We start from the raw sequence: 26,617 nt of genomic DNA on the forward strand, positions 1-26,617 counted from the left end.
ATGCTTCATGGAGAGCACTCAGGGCTTTGATAAACTTGGATGGGAAAGAATATTACATCTTTGTTTTCACTAACTTTTGATTGAAGTTTAGCATTTCTGGGTGCCTGGCTAGCTAAATCAGTGGAGCCTGTGACTCTTGATCTCGGGATCATGAGTTTGGGCCCCAGCTTGGGTGTGGAGATTACTTAAAAACAAATAAGAAATTTTGCATTTTTTAAAATTTCTTTTTCTTTTTTTGTTTTTTATTTTTGAGAGACAGAGACAGCTTGAGCAGGGGAGTGTCAGAGAGAGAGGGAGACACAGAATCTGAAGACAGGCTCTAAGCCATGAGCTAGCTGTCAGCACAGAGCCCGATGTGGGGCTCGAACCCACAAACCATGAGATCATGACCTGAGCTGAAGCTGGATGCTTAATCGACTGAGTCACCCAGGCGCCCCTGCATTTCTTTCCATTAATAAATCATTAGTATTAGTATCTGTGACTCAGCACCTATAGAACTCAGTTAATTTTATATCATTTGTATAGATGTGGATATCTTGACAAAGTACTTATGCTCCTCAACTTGTGAAAATTTTAGGATTAAATTTGCTATCAGATCTTATAGATTAATGCATTAATAAGCATGTGTATTACTGTTCTACTGATGTAGTTTTTCATGACTTCCTATTGACTTTATGCATTTAAATCCATAGGCTCCCCTCAAATGCTAAGGCGGGGGGGTCCATGGATAAAAGAAAGGTTAAGAATCCCTAATCTAGGTAGAGGTTCCCTGTGCCCCATCTCCCTCCATTTCTCTCATTATTATAAAGTAAGATGTGCACCTGATGTGGGGCTTGAACTCAGGACCCCAAGATCAAGAATCCCATATTTTTCTGACTGAGCCAGCCAGGCCCGCCAGGCCCGCCCTGCCCCCCTCTGAATTTCTCTCATACTCCTTTTTCTCCCTCCTGCCTGAGAACACTTCCCCTTGTCTCCTTATTTTGTTGTTTCTCTTCATACCATCTTGGCCCCTTACTGTGTTCATTATTTCCATCTGTTTCTTTTCTAGCATATATCTTGTTTTAATACTTTGCAGAAATATATGTAGATAAAAACCTCATTTTATAAAACATAACTAATGACTTAACCTCTAGTATGTGTAATCTTTGTATAATCATTTTTGTTACTTGAAGATTTGGCATATTCAAGGAACACTTCTATTGATTGATTGTTTTGTGTGTATGTGTGTATTTTAAACTTTAATTCTGATATGATTACCATACAGTGTTCTGTTAGATTTACGTGTACAATACAGTGATTCAGCAGTTGTATATATTACTCAGTGCTCATCATGTTAAGTGTTCTCTTAATCCTGATCACCATTTGACCCATCACCCCCCCCGGCCCACCTCCTCTGTCGTAACCATCAGTTCTCTGTAGTTTGTGTCTCTGTTTCCTTTGTTCATTTGTTTCTTAAATTCCATGTATGGGGGATCTCATATGGTATTTGTCTTTCTGACTTTTTCATTTAGCATTATATTCTCTAGATCCACCCATGTTGTTGCAAATGGCAAGATTCCATTCTTTTTATGGCTAAATAATATTCCATTGTATATACCACCTCTTTATTCATTCATGTATCAGTAGACACTGGGCTGCTTCCATAATTTGGTATTGTAAATAATGCTGCAATGAACAGAGAGGGGCATGTATCTTTTAGATTTAGTGTTTTCATATTCTTTTGAGTAAATACCCAGTAGTATTGTGTGGTAATATTAGTTTTAATATTTGGGGGAACCTCCACACTTTTCTTCACAGTGGCTATACCAGTTTGCATTCCCAACAGTACACAAGGACTTAAAAAATTATTATTTTTTTTTAAATGTTTATTTATTTTTGAGAAAGAGAGACAGAGTGCAAGTGGGAGATGGGCAGAGAGAGAGAGCGAGACACAGAATCTGAATTAGGATCCAGGCTCTGAGCTGTCAGCACAGAGCCCAACATGGGGCTTGAACTCACAAACCATGAGATCATGACCTGAGCTGAAGTCAGACGCTCAACCGAATGAGCCACCCAGGCGCCCCTTAAAAAATTATTTTTAAAGAAACGGGGCAATGCCTGGCTGGCTCAGTTGGTGGAGCATGCAACTTTTGATTTTGGGATCCGGAGTTTGAGCCCTACCTTGCACGTAGGGATTACTAAAAAAATGAAAATAGTGCCCAAGGGTTCTTCACATCCTTGCCAACACTTGTTTTCTTGTGTTGTTAACTTTAGCTATTTTGAAGGTATGAGGTGATAGAGTGGTTTTGATTTGCATTTCCCTGATAATGAGTGATATTGAACAGCTTTTCATGTATCTGTTGGCCATCTCTATGTCATCTTTGGAGCAATGTCCGTGTTTTCTACCCTTTTTAAGAGTTTTTTATTTTTTTATTTTAGCATGAGTAGGGGAGAGAGGCTGAGGGAGAGGGAGAGAGAGAATCTGTGGGGCTCAATCCCACAACCCTGGGATCATGACCTGAACTGAAATGAAGATTTGGATGGTCAACCAACTAAACCACCCAGGTGCCCCCTGCCCATTTTTTAATTGTTTATTTTTGGTGTTGAGTTGTATAAGTTCTTTATTATTTTGGATACTTTTAAAATAAATTTTTAAAATACTTATGTTTAGGAGCACGTGTGTGCGGGGGAGGGGGAAAGAGAGAAGGAGACACAGAATCCGAAGCCAGCTGTCAGCACAGAGCCTGATGTGGGGCTCAAACCCACAAACTGCAAGATCATGACCTGAGCTGAAGTTGGTCACTTAACCAACTGAGCCACCCGGGTGCCCCTATTTTGGATTCTCTTTATTGGATAGGTTATTTGCAAATACCTTCTACTCAGTAGGTTCTCTTTTAGTTTTGTTGTTTCTTTCTTTCTTTTAAATGTTTATTTTGAGAGAGAGAGCAGGGCAGGGGCAGAGAGAGAAGAAGAGAGAATCACAAGTAGGCTCTACACCGTTAGCACAGAGCCCAGATGTGGGGATTGCTCTCATGAACCGTGAGATCATGACCTAGGCTGAAATCAAAGCCTGTCACTTAACCCACTGAACCACACAGGCACCCCTAATTGTTTTCTTTGTTGTACAGAAGCTGTTTTGATGTAGTCCCAATAGTTTGTTTTTACTTTTGTCAGTGTCAGAAAATTACTGCCTGTGCTCTCTTCTAGGATTTTTAGGGTTTCAGTTCTCATCATATTTAGATCCTTAATCCATTTTGAGTTTATTTCTGTTTATGGTCCATTTTCATTCCCCATCTTGTTTCTTTATGCTGTTCTTTAATATATATGTAATATGTGGTTTAGTATATATTTATAGTGTAAAAAGTCATATAGAACAGAGGAATGTAAAATAAAAAGGTAATCTGCCTCTGGCTTCCAATTCCACTATCCTGGGGTGGTCCATAGACTAGTGTGCAATTTGGAAGATTTTTATCTTTAATGATACACCGGTCTATCTTAGAGCTAACCCTTTACTTCCCCCTACTTAATTTCTGCTTGTGTTTAAAGATTTAAAAAAAAATTTTTTTATTTTTCATATAGAGACAGAGCATGAGCAGGGGGAGGGGGCAGAGAGAGAGGGAGACACAGAATCTGAAGCAGGCTCCAGGCTCCCAGCTGTCAGCATAGAGCCCCATGCGGGGCTCGAACTCACAGACTGTGAGATCATGACCTGAGCCAATATCGGACACTTACCTGACTGAGCCACCTAGGCGCTTCTCTGCTTGTGTTTTTAAAGGCATAGATCAGCTGTTACTTTTAAAGCCATTGCCTTTTGTTCCTCAGAACTTATATTTTAGTACGTTTTACATTAGATTCTAAAAGATTTGCTTCATGTCTGTAGCTACTCTCCTACACCTGGGAGCTCCTCAGGAAAAAGCAGGGATTGTGTCTTAGGCCCTAGCCTCTCCAAACTCCATGACTGAACACTAGGTACTCAGCAAATGTTAAGAATGAATAAATGGTCTCTTAGTTTCTGGATTGGCACCTACTATAACTGATATTCTGTTTAAAATAGTCCACATATAAGTGATGGTATATGATGAGAAAATATTTTTTAAAGCTCTCAAAAAAAATGTCACAGTATTCTTAATTGATCAAAACAGAACAGTAGCATTGGAATCAGTTTTAAAAAATTGATCTAAAACTTTAGTGAGATAAAGCAGATTTAGGTGAGAGATGAAATGGGCAGCCTAGGATTTTGGCGAAGACTTTTCTGGAAGCACATTTGACTATTTGTTGCTGGTGTTAAGTCTGGTAATGATTTTTAAATTTCATCTAGTTTTATGTCATCTTGCGGTTTTAATTTAAATTTATATTTATTCATAGTGTGTCACTAGCATTTCACTTATTTCGGTGCTATTCTGATCCTTTAAAAAGTTCTCAGACAACTTTGATTTTTCAGAATCATAATTGGGAGGTAAAAGAGGAAGAACTGAGGAGTAGAGCTTATATCCTGTTTCATGCATGTGGAGCTGAGGGATAGTTGAAAGGTGGTGCTTTGGTTGAAACACATCTTTCTTTCTCTTTTTTTTTAATATAGTTTTTAAAGTTTAATTTTATTTTTGAGAGAGACACCAATAGCATGAGCATCAGGGGAGAGGCAGAGAGAGGAGGAGAGAGAGACTCCCGAGCAGGCTCTGTGCTGTCAGCACCGAGACGTGGGACTCGATTCAGGAAGCCTCTGGAAACCATGAGATCATGACCGGATCTGAAACCAGGTGTCAGAGGCTTGACTGACTGACTGAGCCACCCAGGTGCCCCAACACACTTCTTTCTTATACCACCAGGTGGTACCACTGGCCCAGGGTGACTGGGTTTCTGCCCACAATCAGAAGGGAAGGTTTTGAGAGTCCCTCACTGGGGGTCACATAGAGGGGTTTGCAGGTGTGTTTGTGTGTGTGTTGGGGGGAGGTACTTGTGTACTCTTTTCAAAAAAAATTTTTTTTAATGTTTTATTTATTTTTGATACAGAGAGAGACAGAGCATGAGAGGGGGAGGGTCAGAGACAGAAGGAGACACAGAACCGGAAGCAGGCTCCAGGCTCTGAGCTAGCTGTCAGCACAGAGCCTGACGCGGGGCTTGAACCCACGAACGTGAGATCTGACCTGAGCCGAAGTCGGAGGCTTAACCGACTGAGCCACCCAGGCGCCCCTTTTCCCCTCTTGGCTAGAGATTTTGGTAAACTATGTGTATAAGGCAGGGAATGAAGCACAAGAAGAATTTAAGCCTTTATTATCTTATCTGATAATTTTTATTATTTTCTTTTTTTCTTTCTATACTTGTAGTTCCTTCAGAAACAGGTAACATTTGTTTTGACAACCTCTTTGTATTCTTGCATCTTGCTTTTATAATGCTTTTGTGTCTTACCATAGAGGATAATGGAAAATTAACATACTCTCACATGACATTGGGAAAACCTGCATGCATATTGCCACAGTTGGAATTAGATTATAGCAAATTAATTTTCCAAATTTGTAGAAATCTGGGTTACAACCTTGTATTATTTAATACCAACATTATTTTTTCACAAATCGAAACATGGGGCGCCTGGGTGCCTCAGTTAGTTATGAGTGTCTTAACTCTTGATTTTGGCTCAGGTCATGATCTCACAGTCATGAGATTGAACCCTGCATCAAGCTCTGCTCTCGGTTTGGAGCCTGCCTCAGGCTCCGTCTCTTCCCCCTCCCTGTCCCTTTTCTGCTTGCTGCTGTGCATGCATGCCCATGCTCTCTCAAAAAATCCAAACATTGAATTTTCAGAATTTACAGTATTAGGTATTGTTCACAGTGGAGAATGAAATATCCAGGTCTTGCACCCTTCTAGCTTATAATAGAGTATTGACCTGAAATATGTATTTATGATCAGGATTTCCCCCATATCCTAACACTGTAGCTTCATTTTTGTGCTACTTTTAGTCATCTTTATATCTTTCTCTAAACTCTTTACTCATCTTTATTTAAATTATTTTCTTTAAACATTTATTTATTTTTGAGAGACAGAGCATGAGCAGGAGAGGGCAGAGAGAGGGGGAGACACAGAATCTGAAGCAGGCTCCAGGCTCTGAGCTGTCAGCACAGAGCCTGACGCGGGGCTCGAACCCATGAACATGAGATCTGACCTGAGCTGAAGTCGGAGGCTTAACCGACTGAGCCACCATGTTTATTTTTATTTTTAAGGGGAAGAGAAAGAGATACTGAGTGTGAGCAGGGGAGGGGCAGAGAGAGGGAGATAGAGAATCTGAAGCAGGCTTCAGGCTCTGAGCTGTCCACATAGAGCCTGACTTCAGTTGGTTAAGTGACCGACTCTTAATTATGGCTTATGTCATGGTCTCCTGGTTTAGGAGTTGGAGCCCTGTGTCAGGATCTGCCCTGACCAGGGAGCCTGCTTGGGATTGATTGATTGATTGATTGATTGATTCATTCATTCATTCTCTCTCTGTCTCTCTCTACCAGGAAGCCTGCTTGGGATTCATTAATTTTCTCTCTCTCCCCTCCCTTCCCTGCTCAGAGGTTCACTATCTCTCAAATAAATAAACTTTAAAAATAAATAAAAAAGGACTTCCTTTTGGGGAGGTTTTAAAATCAAGAAATATTATTAAGAGAAACACAACTTTTGTGTTTTCTTTTCCCCCTTTCCGCCTTGAAAGAAAACTGTCATGCTAAATAACGTGAGTGGTTAATTCCTTTTGCAAGATTGGTATTTTAGACAGAAGATTTAAGATAACAATGCAGTATTAAAAAAATAGGTTACTTAATAATGGACTCTTAATAGAGTCTAAATTGTGCTCAGCAGATTAAAACTTGGTTCAGAGAAGTGTTACATGCTTGTTTCCACATTGGCTCCCATTCAGAGGTCATTTTTGGTTTTGTGTAGGATCATACTAATAAAAGTATATTTATCAATTTGAGACTCAGTCCTTGTCTTTCCTAAACACTTTGACAAACACATACACTTCAGTGAGAATAAGTCAGTCCACTTAGGTGGTTCTGTAAAAATATCTCTTGCTGCTTTGAGCTTTAACTTCTTGAATAAAAAGAGTATCATCTTTAATTCTGGGTTTCCATGTAAAAATGCTTTAGGCACTGAAGTGGATACTTTTCAAAAAACTAGCTTAATTAAAACATGAATAGGGTCAGCATTGTAAGGTAACAACTGTATTGTTTATTGTAAAAGAGGACATGACTGGTCTGGATTCTTCCTGTTTTCTAGTTTTCTGTTCTAGTTTTGTGAGAAAATAGGGAATTTCAGCATACTACTGTAAGTTATTATTGGTGTTCTCTTGAAGCTTTACATGTTCTTGAAAATCAACATGTCAAAATTAAGTTTTACCAAGAATTCGTACAACTGCAAGGTAATGTAGAGTATGGCTTGTGTCAGTTGAGTATCAGTAAAGCCAAGTTTTTAGGGCCATTAGTGTCTTCCATCTGAAGGTGGGATTAGGAAGACAGCATCAGTCTATTGGAACCTCTTAGCTTTTCCAAGGTGCGGTCCTGTTCCAGTGGGTGCTCTGTCCCACTCCCAGCTGAGGCCTGCTGTTCTCGGGATCCTCCTTGTTATGCTTTTAGCTCTGACAATTGCTGGCAGTAGGAGCTGCACTGCCAGAAGCGCTGGAAGCTATGCCCACAGGTGTAATTTCACTTTTGTTCCCTGGTGTGCGTGCACATCCGCCCATCCATCCCAGTTTGGGATGGGAGGAGGTGAGGGCTAGCAGTGGCGCTGGGCTTGTAGTGTCATGTGTAAATTTGCTTGCTTGAATTTCTTTGGAATCACCTTGCCCATTAGGGAGCCAATGACCATTATAAAAGTCGTACCAAATAAAAAATCCCTCTGGAATTGTCTTCATTAAGAGACAGAGCTGTTGATTCTTCCTTTTCTCCACCTCGTTGATGGCAGCTTATAGTAAGGGTGAGGGCATAGTGATCGGGAGCTTGAACCTTCTAGCAGAAGTAGGATTCCCTAGCCCTGTGCTAGGTGATAACCCTGTGAGCCCAGCTATTTAAATGCAAGCCTATATCTTGAAAGCATTTCCCAATACTATTATTGCCCAAGGAGACTTTTACTTACCTGGGCCTAACACCCAACTAGAGAAAAATGTTCTTTGCTGAACATCAGCTATTACATACTTCCTGTCAGCTGAGCATAGTAACGCTCTCCCAAGCTCACACTCCTTGATAACATTAGAGGAGCAGAGGACACAATAAGTGAGAAAGTGTTGGTGGGAAGTCCAGGTAGATAGGCCTGCCACCTGAACCTTCTGGGCACTGAGGACACTGTAGGGCCTGAACTTTGTAATGAGTGGCTATAGGGGAAAATGGATTCTGTGAAGGGTTTGGTCACTTAGACTGGCTTCATTTACTAACTATGTTAGGATATTGACCTCTGCATGTAGACTTGGGTTCAGAAGTTTAAATGTCTTCATCTGTTTGGCTGCATCTCTGAGATTGTATCTAATTGATGGATCCATTAAACAGAAATCCTGCTGTAGGTTGGATTGATCTTCTGGATCACTTCTGAAACACAAAGGACAGTAATTATTTTTAATATAATGACTTTGTGAATACATTAAAAACATTTCATGTGACTTAAAATTATTTGGGAAGAACATACCTTCACTGAAAGTGTTTTGAAGATTATAGTATTAGAAGCATCATAGATCTGAAAGCACACCATTAATGTTATTCTTTGTATTTCATAATTATTTTTCACATACCTCTTTGTTGATAATTCATGTGTGTATTAGTATAACTTATTGTCTGGCTGTATGATCTTTCAACTAAGTCCATCTTTTGCAGATGCTTTTACTGACTCTGCTATCAGTGCTAAAGTGAATGGTGAACACAAAGAGAAGGATCTGGAGCCCTGGGATGCAGGTGAACTCACTACCAGTGAGGAATTGGAGGCTTTGGAAAATGACGTAGTAAGTAGTCTTTTCACTTAGTATCAGATTATGGTCATGTCATGTGATATGGTGTGGCCTCCTGTTGTTTTGTTTTAATTTAAGTATATTGTCATCATTGTAGCAAATGTATTTAGAAGCAGCGGTTTTATTGTCTAAATAGAGACCTCTTCCCACAGTTAGGAATTATTTCTGTGTTCTTAAAATAAATCATAACAAGCAACTAAAAATTTAAATTGGGAAGCATGGGAAACTGGAGATTCTGGCATGTTTTGCTTTGAATGCTTTACAGAAAAAGGCAGCCTAAGAAAGGGGTGTCTTAATTGTTGACTTTACCTAGAGGTAAGATCAGAGTATGACTCTTCGGCTTCTTGTTTGAGGAAAAGGTACTCACTAGTAAGATACACAGTTAGTTTACATAGTTATCTATGAATATTAGGATTAGAAGACTTTCCCTTTTTTTTTCCCTTAAAAAAGTTAAATTTTTTTTAAGCACAGAGCCTGACACAGGGCTTGAGCTCATGAACCATGGGATCATGACCTGAGCCAAAATCAACAGTTGGACACTCAACCACCTGAGCCACCTAGGTGCCCCAGAAGACTTTTACTTTTTTACTGGATATCCTTTTGCACAGATTAAATTTTTTATATGGAACATACACTACTTAAGCAATTTTAAATCCTCTTTAGGTAACTGATCTCCTGCCCACATGTGTTAGTCTCAAGCAGTTGCTATTGAGTGGTGGTATTACAGGATAGTCTTATCTGGAGTAGCACAGAAGGACCTGGGTTGATGGGTGACTTCAGAGGCGAGCTTTAGTATTAAAGTTGCCATCAGCAATACTAGGATGATGCTGTGTCCTCTTTGCTTAGATGGATAGGGATTATGCACTATATTTTGCCCCTTTCTACCATTCAGACTTTAAAAGTTGAAGGGGTTGCAACATTAGCGAAGTGACTGTCTAGGCATTAATATTCACCAGTGAAGATTCTTGCAGCCTCTGCCCCCAATTGGTTGATTTTTCCAGATTAAAGAATGCAGGCTAGCTTTTGAGAGTGGTAGTTTCCTCATAGAAGTGTAAAGTTATCTCCATTGAGGTTACAGGGTAGCATGCTGAGCTCAGGATCCATAGAAGCTGTTAAATGTTGAGACCAATTCTAAAACCCAGCTCTTGTGACTCTGTACAGTGATTGTGTGTTTACTCTCTCGTGCTGCCTTCTCTTTGAGCATCCCCAGGGGTAAGGGGAGACTGGCCAGGACCTAGTGCCATGCTCACACCTTGAAATAGGGATGCAGCAGAGAAAGCTTTGGCTTACTCCTTTCTTCTCTCGAAACTCTGGAAGTATATTTGACTATCAGATAGCATCCTTTATCCCTCATATCTCGTGATCAGTCAACTCAGGAAGGTCTCAGGTATATGCCCTAGAGAAAGATGGCTGTTAAGGAATAAGGAAAGAGCTCTGACCTGAATGCTCACATTTTATGAAGTAACTTGAAACGTTTCTAAACTTTGACAAATAGTGTCTGAAATAATTGTTTTATATAGTAATTTGCCAACTTGTAGGGCATGATATATAGAAAAAAATGTTTTCTCAAAAAGTTTTTAAAGGAAGATTTTGCCTATTTTTAAAAATTAGCTAGATATTACTATTGTATATGATAGATATTTTAATATAGGATATTAATTGTACTTAAGAGAAATACTTTGTCATTTTGAAAAATGAACTTTATTTTCTTCTAGTCTAATGGATGGGATCCCAATGATATGTTTCGATACAACGAAGAAAATTATGGCGTAGTGTCTACATATGATAGCAGTTTATCTTCATATACGTAAGTTTAGAAAATTGACTTTTATTTTAAGTGTGTTAGTCTTTGACATTCATCAGCTTCTGTTAGGATGTTGAGTAAATGCTTCTGTTGGATTTTAGTTTAAACAATTATGTGAAAGAATTAATCCTCTCACTACCTAGGCTAAAAAATTTTCATTAAAATGGAATAAATTTAGTTTACATATAACCTAATTTTGTGCTCTAGAAAAATTTTGTTTTTGTTTTGTTTTTAAGTTGTAAAAACTCTGAGTTTGCAAGTGTAGATGTTATGGGGCAGTAGTCAATTTAACTGTTAGCTTTGGGAATGTTACATTCCTCTAGGGAAAACTGAAACCCAAAAAAAAAATTCTAATTTTGATTTGTATATAAGTAGATCACTGTAACTCTTTTCTAGTTTTACCCATATTTCAGACCCTTAACTTCTTAATAGTTTTTTGGGACAGTTCTATAAACAGCTACGTTAAAATACTTACTTTGCTTTTTCTTTTCCTCACATTTCAGGGTACCCTTAGAAAGGGATAACTCAGAAGAATTTTTAAAACGAGAAGCAAGGGCAAACCAGTTAGCAGAAGAAATTGAATCAAGTGCCCAGTACAAAGCCCGAGTGGCCCTGGAAAATGATGATAGGAGTGAAGAAGAAAAATACACAGCAGTTCAGAGAAATTCGAGTGAACGTGAGGGCCACAGCATAAACACTAGGTATTTAAAGGAAATCATGATGCAGTATTTTGGATACACAACTCAAGGTCTGTGTGAGAAGGTGTATTATTATTATTATATTTCATCTTCCTTTAATATAGCTTAGGTAGAGAATGCAAGTGGAATTGGTTTAAGATTCTGTTAGAGAAAAGATTAAAGTAATTTTGGAAAATATTTTTTGACCATCAAGGTCTGTGAAGCTAAGTGTTGGAAATACAGTGATAAGCAAGCCAGAGTGTGGAAGAGCTACTTAAAGAATAGCGATCCAATAGGGATGGCGCTGCACAGAACAAATCACTAAGATTTGCTGGATTAGAGGTGTGTTCAGAGTATTAAGAATGTCCAGAGGGAGGATGACCTAGCATGTAACGGGGGTCAGAGAAAGCGTCACAGAGGAGGTGATGTTTTGTGATAGAATAGGAGATCTGTCTATGGCCCAGAGAGAAGGAGGAGAGGGGCATTCCTTGCATGGTGAAGAGACTGGGAAGGAGCCTGGCCAGCTGAGGGTGAGGCTGATTATTTCGTATGTCTGGAATACAGGATGCTTTTGGGGGTGCAGTGGCGGCATCTGGTGATAGGAACTGAGATAGTGAAGGACTTGGTGTCATGTTAACAAGCACCCTCTAGGCAGGGGACGGCGTGGACGAACTCTGGGACATTAGAGAATTGGCTGAAACAGGGAGACCAGTTAGTGTATTGAAACTGTTCAAGTGTGAGAACTTGGTAACTACCTAGGCCAGGGCTAGTGATAGGAAGCTTAGAAAAACCAGTGGTGACTCTGAGGTTTATTTCATAACTAAGTTGATTGATGTTTGTACTGGTAAAATATAGAGCAAGTTTGAGGGGAGATAGAGTGAGCCCATTTGTTCAGTTTATTGCATTTGAGGGTTTCGCAAGTCTTTGATAGATTTATTTGTAAACTTGTGTTGAGAACCATCTGCTACATACCTGGTAGAATAAGATATAAATTCTTGAATACGCAGCGTAGAGTCTGAATATATGAATTAAAGTGTTGTTCAGTGGGCAATATTGAGACTGTGGGACTGGCAGTGTGGATTTGGGATTCGTCAGTATTGCTGATACTGAATGAAAATCCAGTGATTAGCCACAGACCAAGAGGAAACAAAACAAAATAGAGAAAGCAAGGATAAGGAAAGTTTCAAGAAGACAGACCACATTTGATAGAATCCGTCCTCTGGCCAGGTAGGATCAGAATGAGTACACTTGCTTAAGAGGAGAATCTGAGAGAAAGGAAAGGCCAGAGGCTAGATCTGAGGGTGACATGGAAGAATAGGGGTGTTTGGGGGTGAGACCGTCTGGTTTAGTGTTTAACCTTTTTGTAACAGGAATTCACTTCTGCCTAAATTACTTTTCAATTTGTTTCATTGGCCTGATATCTATTGGGATAAAATGATTTAGAGGATCTCTCATTTTCAGGGAAAATAAATATATTCCTCCTGGACAAAGAAATAGAGAAGTCATATCCTGGGGAAGTGGGAGACAGAATTCACCGCGTATGGGCCAGCCTGGAGCAGGTTCCATGCCATCAAGATCCACTTCTCACACTTCAGATTTCAACCCGAATTCTGGTTCAGACCAAAGAGTAGTTAATGGAGGCAAGTATTTTGACCAGATTTGTCAATGTCATTGATCAAATATATAGTTTTCTGAGTATTTTAGTGTAATTGGTAAGAGCATTCACACCTTCAGTGATTTCTGTGGAGTAGTTTTTACTTTAAAACTATTTAAAATTTGCTTTTGTGAATATCAAATTAGTAAGATTCCTATAAGTCTTTGGCATATACTGTACTTAGTATGATGAGATTCTCACATGTACGATAAAGTGCTAAATTTAACCAAAGATACTCACTTGACCAAAAAACACTCCATATATAAAGAAATTGGAAACTTTGGGTAGGTTCTCAATTTTTAAAAAACTGGATGATAAAATGATTTAGACATAGTTTATATGGAAAATCTGTTTGAAACATTCAGTGGTTAACGTAGATTTGTTTTCATTAACTGTTTATACATTTCTGCTTACTCCAAGAAAGGATTGGAGGTAACTTGCTGTACAAGACATAACCAAGAGTCATGCGAAGAAGGTGAAGAAAGAAATGTGCTTAAATAAACAATAAAAACAACTCTTGGTTTAAGGATGGATATTGTAGTTTAGTATAAGTAAAGTGAAAGAGACTTGCATTATCAGCAGGCAGATACTCTTCTGCTCTACCTCTGAATCAAAGATTGAATATAGCTCCTAGGTTGTGGATCTTCCATGTGAGTCTGGGATACTGGACAGCAGTTTCTTAGACCACATGGAAAAATAATAGCAGTACTACTTTGCTAACTCGGGGAACAAAGTAGATGTTCAGTTTAAGATATTCAAGTTTGAAAGCTAAAAAGGAAAGTAGAGAACACTGAGTTTCCAATTTCAGTTGTTTCTGTTGAGTCTTTCTCCAGAATTCCTCTCCAAATAAACACTCTTGAGTATTTTCTGTACTTAGTATTGGGGGTGAAGTTTCTTTGCTCACTGAGTAAAGAATTTGAGTTGTTTATGAACAGAATTTTCAAGTAAAAAACCTGAAGGGGGCTAGGAAATGTATGATACTCAAGTGTGTGGAACCCTATGGAGAGGAGACCTGGACTGTTTTCCTAAGATGAAGGTAGGTGCTCTGTGCTGTGTAGCGTTACACATTAGCTGTATTTTGACCTGTGCCTATCTATCATGTCACTTTATTTGGTGATGACTGCTCTGTAGTTGGATTGTTTATTAAGCAGTCTCTTAAATAAGTGTATACTGCATAAATTATTTAGCAGCTCCCCCCTCTTTCTCTAATGTGTTAAGATTAAAATGTTTTCTTGAAAAGACAATGAATATTATCCTTTGTCACTCCTGTGACTCACAAAATAAAAGTAATGTTTTATTCCTACTTAAATGGACTTGATTAATGAGATTTTTAAATGGGATCTTCAAGTATAAACTAGATGAAAATAACAGATGGTTATAAAAAACCCAGCATTTTTAATGGAATATAATAGCTGCTGCTTATTTTCATGTTTCAAAAGCTGAAACTTATATAGTAAATAATCTTATTCCTGAGTTTTGTGATTTATTGTGTGAAATTATCTAGTTTATGTTATATTCCTTTTAATAATTGATTACGGAGAAACAGTTATAGAACCAGGATTAATAGGCAGAAAGTCTTAACTGTCTTCTTCAATAGTATGTGTAGATCCTAATTAACCCTTTGGGAACGTGTGTTCATTTAAAGAGACTTAATTTTAAGGAGGTTAAAGTAAACTGTGAATTTATGTCAGTTAAGTTATGCTAAAACTTATCACAAATCAAATGACTGTCCTCAAAGGGTTAAAATGTACAAGAAATCATTTTTGTCATTTTACTTTTTTTTCTGTTTACTTTTTTCCCTCATTTTTTTCTTTAGTTTTTATACTTTCCTTCATATCATTTGTTCTGTCAGGTGTTCCCTGGCCATCGCCTTGCCCATCTCCTTCCTCTCGCCCACCTTCTCGCTACCAGTCAGGTCCCAACTCTCTTCCACCTCGGGCAGCCACCCCTACACGGCCGCCCTCCAGGCCCCCCTCGCGGCCATCCAGACCCCCGTCTCACCCCTCTGCTCATGGTTCTCCAGCTCCTGTCTCTACTATGCCTAAACGCATGTCTTCAGAAGGTACAATACCACAATTTGTTCATGTTTTTGTTTGTCTTTGTTTAACTCCTATGTGAGTTTATAATTACCAAATAGTTTCCTCTTCATTATTTAATAACCTATAATTTCCGTGTTTTAACTTTAGTTTATTAAAACTATTTCTATTAACCTTTTGTTCATTAGAAATTTGATAAATGCTGTGTAAAACTGTGAACTATCCTGGATTGTAAGAATGAGGGTTTATCTCTGCCTGGTAATGACGCTCTTTAACAGCCCCGGAAGGTCTACTCCGGGTTTCTGTTCCTCTCAGTATACAGTACAAGCAGTGGCTAGTGATAAACAGTGAACTGTCTTCACCCAGTCTTTGCCTTACTGTAGAAGCTATCATAAAAGACAGTAGTAATAATAATAATAATAATAATAATAACAATAATAATAAACCTATTATTTTACAGCTCCTTGGCCAGGGTACTAGTGTACCTACCCGTTGGCCATAGGCAGGAATGGTGGTTCAGGGGTCCTTTTTGAGAGGGACAGTGTACGTAGCTGCCTTTGTGTGTCTACTCTTAGAGTATAATATGGAGATTGGTCTTATGTTTGGGGGATTTTAGAAAATCAGCTTTGTAATGTTTTCTAGTGAAAGTCTAATCTAGAAGAAGTCCTTGACATAAAATTGTTAATAAAAACCATTTGCCCTTGTCAAAAAAAAACAGAAAACAAAAAACAAACAAACCCAACAACAACCAAAAAACAAAAAACCCAAACCAAACCAAACACCCCTGTAACTCTCAGGCAGTATTTGATGCTAAATGTCAAATGGTGCTACATATCAAATGCATGGAGGTGTTGTAGGAAGGTCACATTTTAATATAAATGCAGTGCATATGTTAAAAACCTATTTTCTGAATAAGTCCTTTTGATATTTATTTGAGTATTTGTGTTAAAATTTTAATCTGCTTTGTTCATTAAAATCACAGTTGATAACAGCTTACATTGAGACTAATACTAATACAGTTTTCTGGCAGTGCTTCCCTGGAGAGAAGTATGTTGGCTGCTTTTTAATAAATTGTTGCCATCTAGGCAAGATGGAGGTCATGTGATCTTGACTAAAGTAGCTCACCTTGAACAGTATGTTGCACTGATTTTTCAAGGTGACTTCCTTGTACAAAAGTGCCTGTAATGGTGGCCACTAAACAAGAAGTTAAATTCTACTGAATTATTTGTTGGGGTGCATTGTTTGAGTACAGACAGGACTCGTTAGTGAGTATGTACATCTTCACCGTAGTGAGTTGTAAGGACTGCTTATGGACTGACTGTTCAGACAGAAGTACACCTTCTGCATATTCAGAGCTGCTACATTAGCCAGTTTTTCTTTTTAACTAGTTTGAATAAAACGGTTTTCTTGTCATGTAGTTAGATGACAGTGAAGCATTTTTAAAGTGTGAACTTAAAAGTAAAACCACTAAATACTACAATGGTGTTCTGTATTTAGGAGAGTACATTTTGTTTCTGTATTTTATGTATTATCAAAAAAGAATGAATTTTTTTTTCCAAGTTAGAATTTGATTTCATTGAGCTATACCAACTAACCTTCTTGGTCTTTTTCTCTAAATGGGTATACATAAAAAATATGTATACATATGCAGTTACCCAATTCTTTGATTTTTTTTTTAATAGAAATAACTTCTCCAGTTGAAAACCATAACAGATAACATTAACATTTCTTTTTAACATTGTGTCCATGGGTAAATTCCTACTGAGGACACAAATTTATTTGACATTATAAAGAGTTGGACAGCAAGGTGAGGGTGAGAACCCTTGGCTTTGACATTGACTTTTACTGAGTGTTAGCACTGTCTGGCTTCTTTACTGTTTCCACCTGATTGTTTTGTTCAACTGCAGAGTAGACTTTTTTAGAAATAGAAGTCACTAATGGGTTGACAGAATTAATGACCTAGAATTTTGACAATTTATGTAGTGAAAATTTCTTCTCCAAATGTCAATTATTCTAGTGTTTCAGGTCTTTCAGTAGAATTTTCAGCTCATAGCCTGGTTAAGTCTGAGAAACTACTTACTGGTGAAGATTGCTTTAAGGCATGGGTTGTAAAATTTATTACCATGGCAGAAGCGGTAGATAAGCTAAGATTTTAAAGAAACTTAAGAAAGGTGTGTAGGTATGTTTCCATAGTATAAAAGTATATAGGGAATAATAGTCTTTTGTTTAAAAATATTTTTTCTAATTTTAGAAGTAAAATAGAAAATTTGAGGGGGGAAAAAGCCAAAAGTGTATGGTAAAATAAAACTTACGTAACCATAACTTCTATTAACATTTTGTTTTTGTTTTTATATGCCTACAAGTAATGGATATAGATTAAACAAATGGCCAAAAATCTTTGAAGAGTATGACATCTCTGATTTCTTATGCCAACTTCCTCCCTCCCTTTCTTTAAAAATAGAGGGAAATAATATAAAATTTATTTATAGAACCTATGGCATTCCATAAAATAATTCTGAAAGAATATGGCCCCAAATGCATTTTTTGGTTTCTGTTCATTCTTTTATAACCAAGGAGAAAGTAGAGAGAGGGGGTGTGTGTGTGTGTGTGTGTGTGTGTGTGTGTGTGTGTGTGTGTGAGAGAGAGAGAGAGAGAGAGAATGGGGTATATGTATTTAGCAGAAAAGTTGTACTGATGGACATTGTAGCATTTATGTGATGTTTTCACTCTTCCTTTCATAGGGCCTCCAAGGATGTCCCCAAAGGCCCAGCGACACCCTCGAAATCACAGAGTTTCTGCTGGGAGGGGTTCCATTTCCAGTGGCCTAGAATTTGTATCCCATACCCCACCAAGTGAAGCAGCTGCTCCTCCAGCAGCAAGGACCAGTCCTGCGGGGGGCACGTGGTCATCGGTGGTGAGCGGGGGTAGGTAACACTTGGCTTGGAGCATAATGACACTGTTCTTTTTGTAATTCTCCTGCACGTAAAATAGGCTGACCTCAAACTCTGTTTCAGGAAGTATAAGTGTACATATTAAAAGTAGTGGTGCAGTCACTAGGGAAATCTGTAATTTTATTATGGGCTCCACCACTTACTATATGTTAGAACAGCAAACCATGTGATCATTCTGAGTTTTAGTTTTCTCAATGGATTAGAGTAATTTTTACCCATTCTACTTTATGGACTTGTGATAAGATTCATATGCGATTTGTAAGTATGACTATACCTCATAGTTTTATAAAGTAAAAGTCAAATATAAAGCAAATACAGTATGTAATATTATTTGGAGGGACCATATTTCCTATCTTTATAGCAGTTTTGTCCATGGATTCATTTATTCCACAAACATTTATTTTGGGCTCACAGAGCTATGTGTTTCTAAAATTAAAAAAAATTTATTTCCTAATGTTTGTTTATTTTTGAGAGAGAGCACGTGCCCGAACATGCAAGAGGGGGAGGGGCAGAGAGGGAGGGAGACACAGAATCCAAAGCAGGCTTCAGGCTCCGCTCTGTCAGCACAGAGCCTGATGCAGGGCTTGAACTCTTGAACCGTGAGATCATGACCTGAGCCGAAGTTGGTGCTTAACTGGCTGAGCCCCCCCAGGCACTTGCTGTGTGTTTCTATAGCATGTGTATGTGGGGCTAATTCCTGGTTATATTTCCCGTATGAAGAATATCAAACATATATGAGGGACCCAAAGCTTTATCTGTGATTAGCCTGAGGAATGTGCTGACAGCAATTATAAAAGTATAAAAACTACGCTTTGACAAGAACTTAATGTTTTGCTTCCATAACTGTGGAGAGTTGGAGCATGCAGTGATTGTGATTGGTTTTTTTAAAAATCATAATCTATCTTAATCAGCACATAGAATCTTTAAAAGAAAAAAGATCTTTTTTTTAATTTAAAAAATGTTTTTAAGTTTAATTTATTTTGAGAGAGAGAGAGAGAGCGAGAGCGCGAGCGTGAGTGGGGGAGGGGCAGGGAGAGAGAATCCCAAGCAGGTTTTGTGCCAGCAGCGCAGAGCCCAGTGTGGAGCTTGAACTCGTGAAACCGTGAGATCATGACCTGAGCTGAAACCAAGAGACAGATGCTTAACCAACCGAGCTACCCAGGTGCCCCAAGAAAAAAGATGTTTAAACTTAACAAAAATATCCCTAAACTCTGCTAAATGCTTTAGCTGATATACATTGTTTAGAATCATGTATGTATAATATTATTGTAAATTCTCTTGTACTTTGTTTTCTTCTTTAGTCTTCAGAGATGAGCAAAAGAAATTAGATTTTATATCTAAGAAATTAGATATTAGATATTTAATTAGAATAATTAGAAATTAGATATAAGTTATTAGAAGGAAATGATTCATTTAACAAGAGAATAGACTTTCTAAAAATCTATTTCTTCAGTTGTGCCATTAATTATTTGCCATTACTTAGAGAATCTGACAATGAATTTTGAGAGTAACAACATTATAGAAGTGAAATAATAAAAACTGTTGTTAGATTTATATGCAGAATGTTGTTACAGGTTTGTTTTTTATACTTATTAGAAAATTGACAGTTCTTAAAGTTTCTTTCCATGATCCTGTGACTTAAAAATGCAAAGTACAGCTAAAGGGAAGCAAATTGAACCATTTTCTTTAAATCTTTGAATCTGAGTTCTACAAATTAAGTTTATAATGGAACAGGAAACCTATTAGACGCTTACTTGAGCTCATGTGGAATATGAATCCCAGCATGGATTATCTTCCTCTTGGCTAAATTGGTTACCCGATCTCCTTAGTTATTGCAAAGTGGCTTTTGAGGTGGCAGAAAGAACATACAGGATTGGCTGCAAGCCTCCAAAAGGTGTTTGAGTTTGTTATTTGAAGGAGGAACAAATAAGCCCATTTCTTTGGGACCCTCTACCCCATTATTAAAGAAACCTCTCACTTCATCTTAAAAAGTAGTGTTTATCCTGTCTTAGAATTTCAGAATCTAAGTTCCTTTTAGCATTAATATATTATTTACAAGGAAAAACTAGTTGTGCTTCGGTACAATAATTGTCATTCTTGAGATGCTTGTGTTCTCAGTCACCACGACTGTCCCCTCAGACTTTTGAAAACAGAGTAATGGGATAAAGAGTAATTGGGATGGTGCCCGAATCAGGACTACTTCACCTATATTTTCAAAGAAGTCTCTCTGAGGAAGTGACAGTTGAGCTGAGATTTTAATGGATAACTCTTCTCTTTCTTCTAGTTCCAAGATTATCCCCTAAAGCTCACAGACCGAGGTCCCCCAGACAGAACAGCATTGGAAATACTCCTTCGGGGCCAGTTCTTGCTTCTCCCCAACCTGGGATTATTCCAGCCGAAGCTGTTGCTATGCCTGTTCCAGTTGCATCTCCTACGCCTGCCAGTCCTGCATCCAACAGAGCTGTTACCCCATCTATTGAGGGTGTGTAAGAAAGGATTTCCAGCCCTTGAATGTCATTTTTGAAGTTTAGTGTCAGAGCTTAATGTTAATTATATGGAAAATGCTATGTTCATCAATAGGCATATATTTGAGTATATGTTTAAAATTTTCATAAATGAAGTTAGTTGTTTAATACTACTAATCTCATGAGTGTTATTCTTGAATGTCTGTTAAGAGGGCTGACATTTTTCAGTAGTAAATATTAATATAAATAAATTTACTGGTGTTTCATAGGTCTGCAAAGAAGAAAAGCTTCTGATTAAATGGAAATGTTTTTTTCCCCAAAAACCATAGGAAATAAAAATTGTTGAATATTTTACCACTTTATTATTTTTTTAATTTTTATTTATTTACTTATTTATTTTTAGCTAAGGATTCCAGGCTTCAAGATCAGAGGCAGAACTCTCCTGCAGGACATAAAGAAAATATGAAGCCCAGTGAAACATCACCTAGCTTCTCAAAGACTGAAAATAAAGGTTAGAGCTTTAAAAAGTCTTTCAGTATAAAATAGGAAGGATATGTCTGATCTCATGCCCAATACAGATTGTTTTTGTCCAGCACTTAGGATTATGCATATTTAAATGTATAAATTGACAGATGTCAGAATCTCTGATAGGTATATTGAATAATAGAACTTATTTTCATTTCTAATATCTCCTCCTAAAAGGAGTTTAAAGTAATGATTTATAGTAAATTTGTATTTAACCATTACTCATTTTACAGGTATATCACCAATTGTTTCTGAACATAGAAAACAGATAGATGACTTAAAGAAGTTTAAGAATGATTTTAGGGTAAGTATTACTATTGATTAATGAATTAAGATTTTTAAATTCAGTGTTAAACATGACTATGAATTTTTATATCCTTCATTTACAAAATGCATTATATGCACATCCAGAAATCTCGAATGATGTGTGTAGAAAGCTAAACATTTTTAAAGCTGTCTTTGCCTGTGCTCTGTAGGTAACTAAAATCATGTACTTTGATAAGAACTATGCAGATACCAAATGAAAGAGATTATAATTATGACAGTTGAAGCCATCATAACATAAGTTATTATTTGGTGTTTATCTGATTATTCAGTGAAGAGTAGAGCAAAGCTGAGGCATTAATGACCTAATGTGGTGAGTGGTTGATGGACCGAATCCCAGTGTTTTGAAGACAGTTGCAGATTCACACTTTGTGCACAAATGAATTGTGGTAGAAATCTTTCTCTAATACAGTTTCTCTGTCTTAAGCCTTGCTAACCATATTCTAATTTCTCCTGGATGATCATTGCATTCTTTTGCACAATGTTTACCATAATAATATACTTTGCATTTCAAGTCCTATTTTGAGACCAACACAAGAAGTCATCCTGAAACTTAGCTTCTCAGAGGGAAAAATCTGATGATTAACCTTAAGAAGAAAATGGCTGTCTTAAGAGATGAATGAGTCAGGGGCGCTTGCATGGCTGAGTCAGTTAAGCGTCTGACTTTGGGTTGGGTCATGATCTCACATACAGTTTGTGAGTTTGAGCCCTGTGTTGGGCTCTTTGCTGACAGCTCAGAACCTGGAACCTGCTTCAGATTCTGTGTCTCTGCCCTTCCCCTGCTTATACTCTCTTCCTCTCAAAAGTAAAAATAATAAAACGTTAAAAAAATTACAAAAAGATGAATCAAAGACAAAAGGCAGACTTTTCTTAGCTTGTGTTGGCTTCCTAAAAATTAACTTTTGCTGATAGCTTAGTTTTTATTGTCACCATTCAAAATATTGCATATCATATTTTATCACAGTTTATTCAGCTTTAATGCTGTTTATGGATGTGAATTTTAATTTTTTAATCCATAGTTAATGCATGGACTGGACACAAAATTATGACTGAATGCTCAGATGTCCAGCTTAGGATGTCATTGCCTCCAACACAATTAAAGCTCTCCTCAGCTGCATCCTCCTGCCAAAGGGAAGGATTTCTTTCCAGTGCAGTTCTTGACATTGTGTCTGAATAAATTCCTGAGGAACAGATGATACTGTTTTGCATATCTTCCATTTGATATAAATTGCGCTCAAGCCATTTATTGCCCATTTCCTTAGCATTATGTTTTACAATCAGATATTCAGTTCCCTTCTTACTTGATTGACTTTATTAAGTTATGAAGGAAAAAACATTTTTACTTTAGCATATGAGTTAGTATATTTCTTGTAACAGTTATATTGAGATATAATTCACATGTTATACAATTTAGCCATACAGAAGTGTACAATTCAGTGGCTTTTAGTATATTCAGAGTTGTACTTCACCCCAGTTAATTTTAGAACATTTTTCTTCACCCCCAAAACCCTATAGCTCTTAGTAATTAATCACTCTTTTGCTTTAAGCCCTGCAGCCCCCACCTTTTCCTAAGTCCTGAACAGTTTACTTTCTGTCTCTATACAGTTGCCAGTTCTGGACATTTCATGTGAACGGAATCATGTAATATGTGGCCTTTTGTGACTTCACTTAGCCTTCACGTAGCATAATGTTTTCAAAATTCATCCATGTTGCAGCATCTAGAAATACTTCATTGGTGTTTATGGATAAATAATAGTCCATTGTATGGACATAACTACTTTTATTTATTCATCAGTTGATGTCTCAGTTATTCCTACTTTCTGACTGTTATAAATAATGCTGCTATGAACAGTAGCATAGTTTTTGTTGTGAACATATATTTTCATTTCTCTTGGATATAGATATCTAAGAGTGGAATTCCTGGGTCCTATGGAGGAAAACTTCCAGACTGTTTGCCTAAGCAACTGCACTAGTTTGCATTTCTACCAGGAGTATGAGATTTTCGGATTCTCTGCATCCTTACCAACACTTGTTATTGTCTTTTTTGTTATTGACATCCTCGTGGTGTGGCTGATGATGTTGAGCATCTTTTTATGTGCGTTGGCCATTCATATATCTTTTTTTTTTTTTTTTTTTTTTTTTTTTTTTTTTAGAGAAATGTCTATTCAAATCTTCGGCCTGTTTTAAAAACTGAGTTGTCTTATTATCGAGTTGTAAGACTTCTTTATGTGTTCTGTGTATAGTTCTCACATCAGAAATATGGTTTATAAATTTCTTCTACCACTTTGTAGATGGTCTTTTCACTTTCTTGATGTTGACCCTTGAAGCATAAAAAGTTTTGATTTTGTACAAGTCCACTTTATGTCTCTCTTGTTGTATTGCTCCTGCTTTTGGTGTCGTATCTCCAACTTTTGCTTATTCATAAGCAAAATTCATAGTCATAAAGATTTATTCTTATTTTCTTCTAAAAGTTTCAGTTAAGGCTATGTCACTACCACACTGTCTCTAGAGATAGTATATTTTTAAATAGCTTATACTTTCATTTAATATAAAACATTACATAATGTTCTTTTACTATTAGTTCACAGCTTCCTATAATCTTCCGTAACACTTGACTCTTAAATTCCACGTAGTTGTAGGATTAGCACTCTACCTCTTTAGGACTTCTAATCTTACTTCTGTTGGGGGCCTGAATAAGTGAATATATTATTAAGTCTCTTACAAGTAACGTTCTGGTCCATAAGTGAATACTGGAAAGCAAGGAAATAGTGTTAAAAATGTTTGAGGGTAAGCTTATAATTTTCTTAAGGTGAAATAGTATTATTAATTTACAGTTATTATTTCCTATGTGTCATACACTGTCCTAAGTGCCTATGTGATAAATCTTTTATTGTCCTAACATCCCTTTGAAGTAGGATCTATTCTTTGAGGCAAAGACAAGTTAAATTATATGCCCAGAATTGCACAGCTAGTTAAAAGATAGGCCTGGCCATCTGTGTTTAAGTTTCTAGTAATGCATTGGACAGTTCCTAATGTGTAGTCTGTGCTGCCACTGTTTTGTAAATGAATCCTCAGAACCATCCTCATCACATGCACTTAGCCTTGAACTGTGGTGATTCACAAAAATATATAGTCTTTCACTGAGACAGAATTAGGAGTACCCTGTGGTTTTGTCTTTTCTTTTCATTTTCCTTGACAGCCATCTGTAGGATCTAATATAGCTGTGTCCAGTTTGCTGATAGCTTTATTTGTGTAAGAATTGCTAGTAATTTGATCTGTTGCAGATTAATGTCCTGGGGTTTGGAGATAAGTAGACTATCTGGTTTGAATCTTGCCTGTAGAAAACCATATGTATAAGATCTGCTTCTCTGAAGCTGAAATGAGATTATTGTAGAACCAATTTTATAGTGTTCTTATGAGAATTAAATGAGATACTACCTGTAAAGTGTTTAGTTTTCCCATTAAATGTTCATACTACCCAAAGCAACCTATGGATTCAGTGTAGTCCCTATCAAAATTCCAGTGGCATTTTTCACAGAAATATAATAAACAATCCTAAAAATTATGTGTTACTACAATAGATTTCAAATAGCCAAAGCAATCTTGAGAAAGAAGGAGAAAGCTGGAGGCATTCCTGATTTCAAACTATGTTTAAAGCTGCAGTAATAAAATATGTTATTGCTACAAAAGCAGACATATGGGTCGGTTATACAAATAGCCCAGAAGTAAACCCATACATATATGGTGAATTAATTTATGACTGGAGCCAAGAATATAGAATGGGGAAGGGACAGTCTCATCAATAAATGGTGTTGGGAAAACTAGACCGTATTACACTATATCCGAAAACTAACTCAAAATAGATTAAAGACTTGAACATAAACTCCTAGAAGATGACTTAGGCATAATAAGCTCCTTTACATTGGCAGTGATGCGCAGGGAATTTTTTTTTTTTGGACATGAAAAGCAAAAGGAATTAAGAAAAATAACACAGCAAAGGAAGACAACAAAATTAAAAGGAAACCTACTGCATGGAGAAAATATTTGCAAATCATGTAACTGATGAGGAGCTCATATCTAGCATGCATAAAGAATTCCTATAACTCAGTAGCAAAAGAAGAAGGAAACTGATTTTAAAATGCAGAGGATCTAAAGAAACACTTTTCAAAGAAGACACAGATAGCCAACAGGTCCATGAACAGGTGCTCACCATCACCAGTCACCAGGGAAGGACAAGTCAAAACCACAGTGAAGTATCTCACACCTCTAGAATGGCTGTTACCAAGAAGATAAGAACATAACAAGTGCTGACCAAGATGTGCACCTTTGGTGGAAACATAAGTTGGTATAACCACTAAGGGAAACAGTATAGAGGTTCTCAAAAGTAAAAAAATTAAAAATAGAACTACCATATGATCTAGCAACTTCACTTCTGGGTTTTTATACAAGGAAATGAAAACACTAATTCAAAAAGATAGCTGCATCTTCATGTTCACAGCAGCATTATTTACAACACTCAAGACATGGAAGCAACCTAGGGGTCCAGTGATGGATGAGTGGCTCAAGAAAACTGTTTGTATACATACATATGCATGCACAGATGTACATGAGCTATTATATTTAATACATAATACACAAATGTGTACACACACACACATATATAATAGAATATTTAGCCATAAAAAGGGAAGAGATTTTGTCATTTGTCACAACATGGGTGGACCTTGAGGGCATTGTGCTAAGTGAAATGTCAGACAGAGACATGCATCATCTCACTTATGTGTAAAATCTGAAAAAATAAGTCAGGGGATGTGATGTTTAACATGGTGACTATAGTCAATAATACTGTATTGTATTTGGAAGTTGGTACAAGAGCTGACCTGTTTTTAAAACATACTTTTTTTTTTTTTTTTTTTTTAATGCCAGGCCCGGGTGTCTGCGGGATGCCCTGCACAGACCCAGCATATTTTATTTTTTTTAATTATTTTTTTATTATATTTTAAAATGTTTTATTTATTTTTGATACAGAGAGAGACAGAGCATGAGAGGGGGAGGGGCAGAGAGAGAAGGAGACACAGAACCGGAAGCAGGCTCCAGGCTCTGAGCTAGCTGCCAGCACAGAGCCTGATGCGGGGCTTGAACCCACGAATGTGAGATCTGACCTGAGCCGAATCGGAGGCTTAACCGACTGAGCCACCCAGGCGCCCCAGAAAAACATACTTATTTTTGAGAGAGACGGA

The 26,617-nt window shown here is 37.3% G+C and overlaps 1 protein-coding gene across 9 annotated transcripts in view; it reads left to right on the plus strand.

Annotated features, from left to right (window-relative positions):
• Positions 1–26,617, plus strand: part of ATXN2 (ataxin 2) — a 115,982-nt gene that overhangs the window by 55,100 nt on the left and 34,265 nt on the right. For 8 of the 9 annotated variants that reach the window (XM_029922449.1, XM_029922445.1, XM_029922446.1 and 5 more), the window contains exons 6-14: positions 8,811–8,935; positions 10,657–10,748; positions 11,249–11,446; positions 12,884–13,062; positions 14,929–15,138; positions 17,854–18,036; positions 20,348–20,545; positions 20,932–21,039; positions 21,287–21,357. In XM_029922449.1, the coding sequence (XP_029778309.1) occupies positions 8,811–8,935; positions 10,657–10,748; positions 11,249–11,446; positions 12,884–13,062; positions 14,929–15,138; positions 17,854–18,036; positions 20,348–20,545; positions 20,932–21,039; positions 21,287–21,357 (1,364 nt within the window). The remainder of the gene's footprint in view (positions 1–8,810; positions 8,936–10,656; positions 10,749–11,248; positions 11,447–12,883; positions 13,063–14,928; positions 15,139–17,853; positions 18,037–20,347; positions 20,546–20,931; positions 21,040–21,286; positions 21,358–26,617) is intronic. The other variant, XM_029922448.1, reaches the window with a different exon arrangement.

The sequence above is a fragment of the Suricata suricatta genome, chromosome 14 (genome assembly GCF_006229205.1).
Source record: "Suricata suricatta isolate VVHF042 chromosome 14, meerkat_22Aug2017_6uvM2_HiC, whole genome shotgun sequence".
NCBI lineage: Eukaryota > Metazoa > Chordata > Mammalia > Carnivora > Herpestidae > Suricata > Suricata suricatta.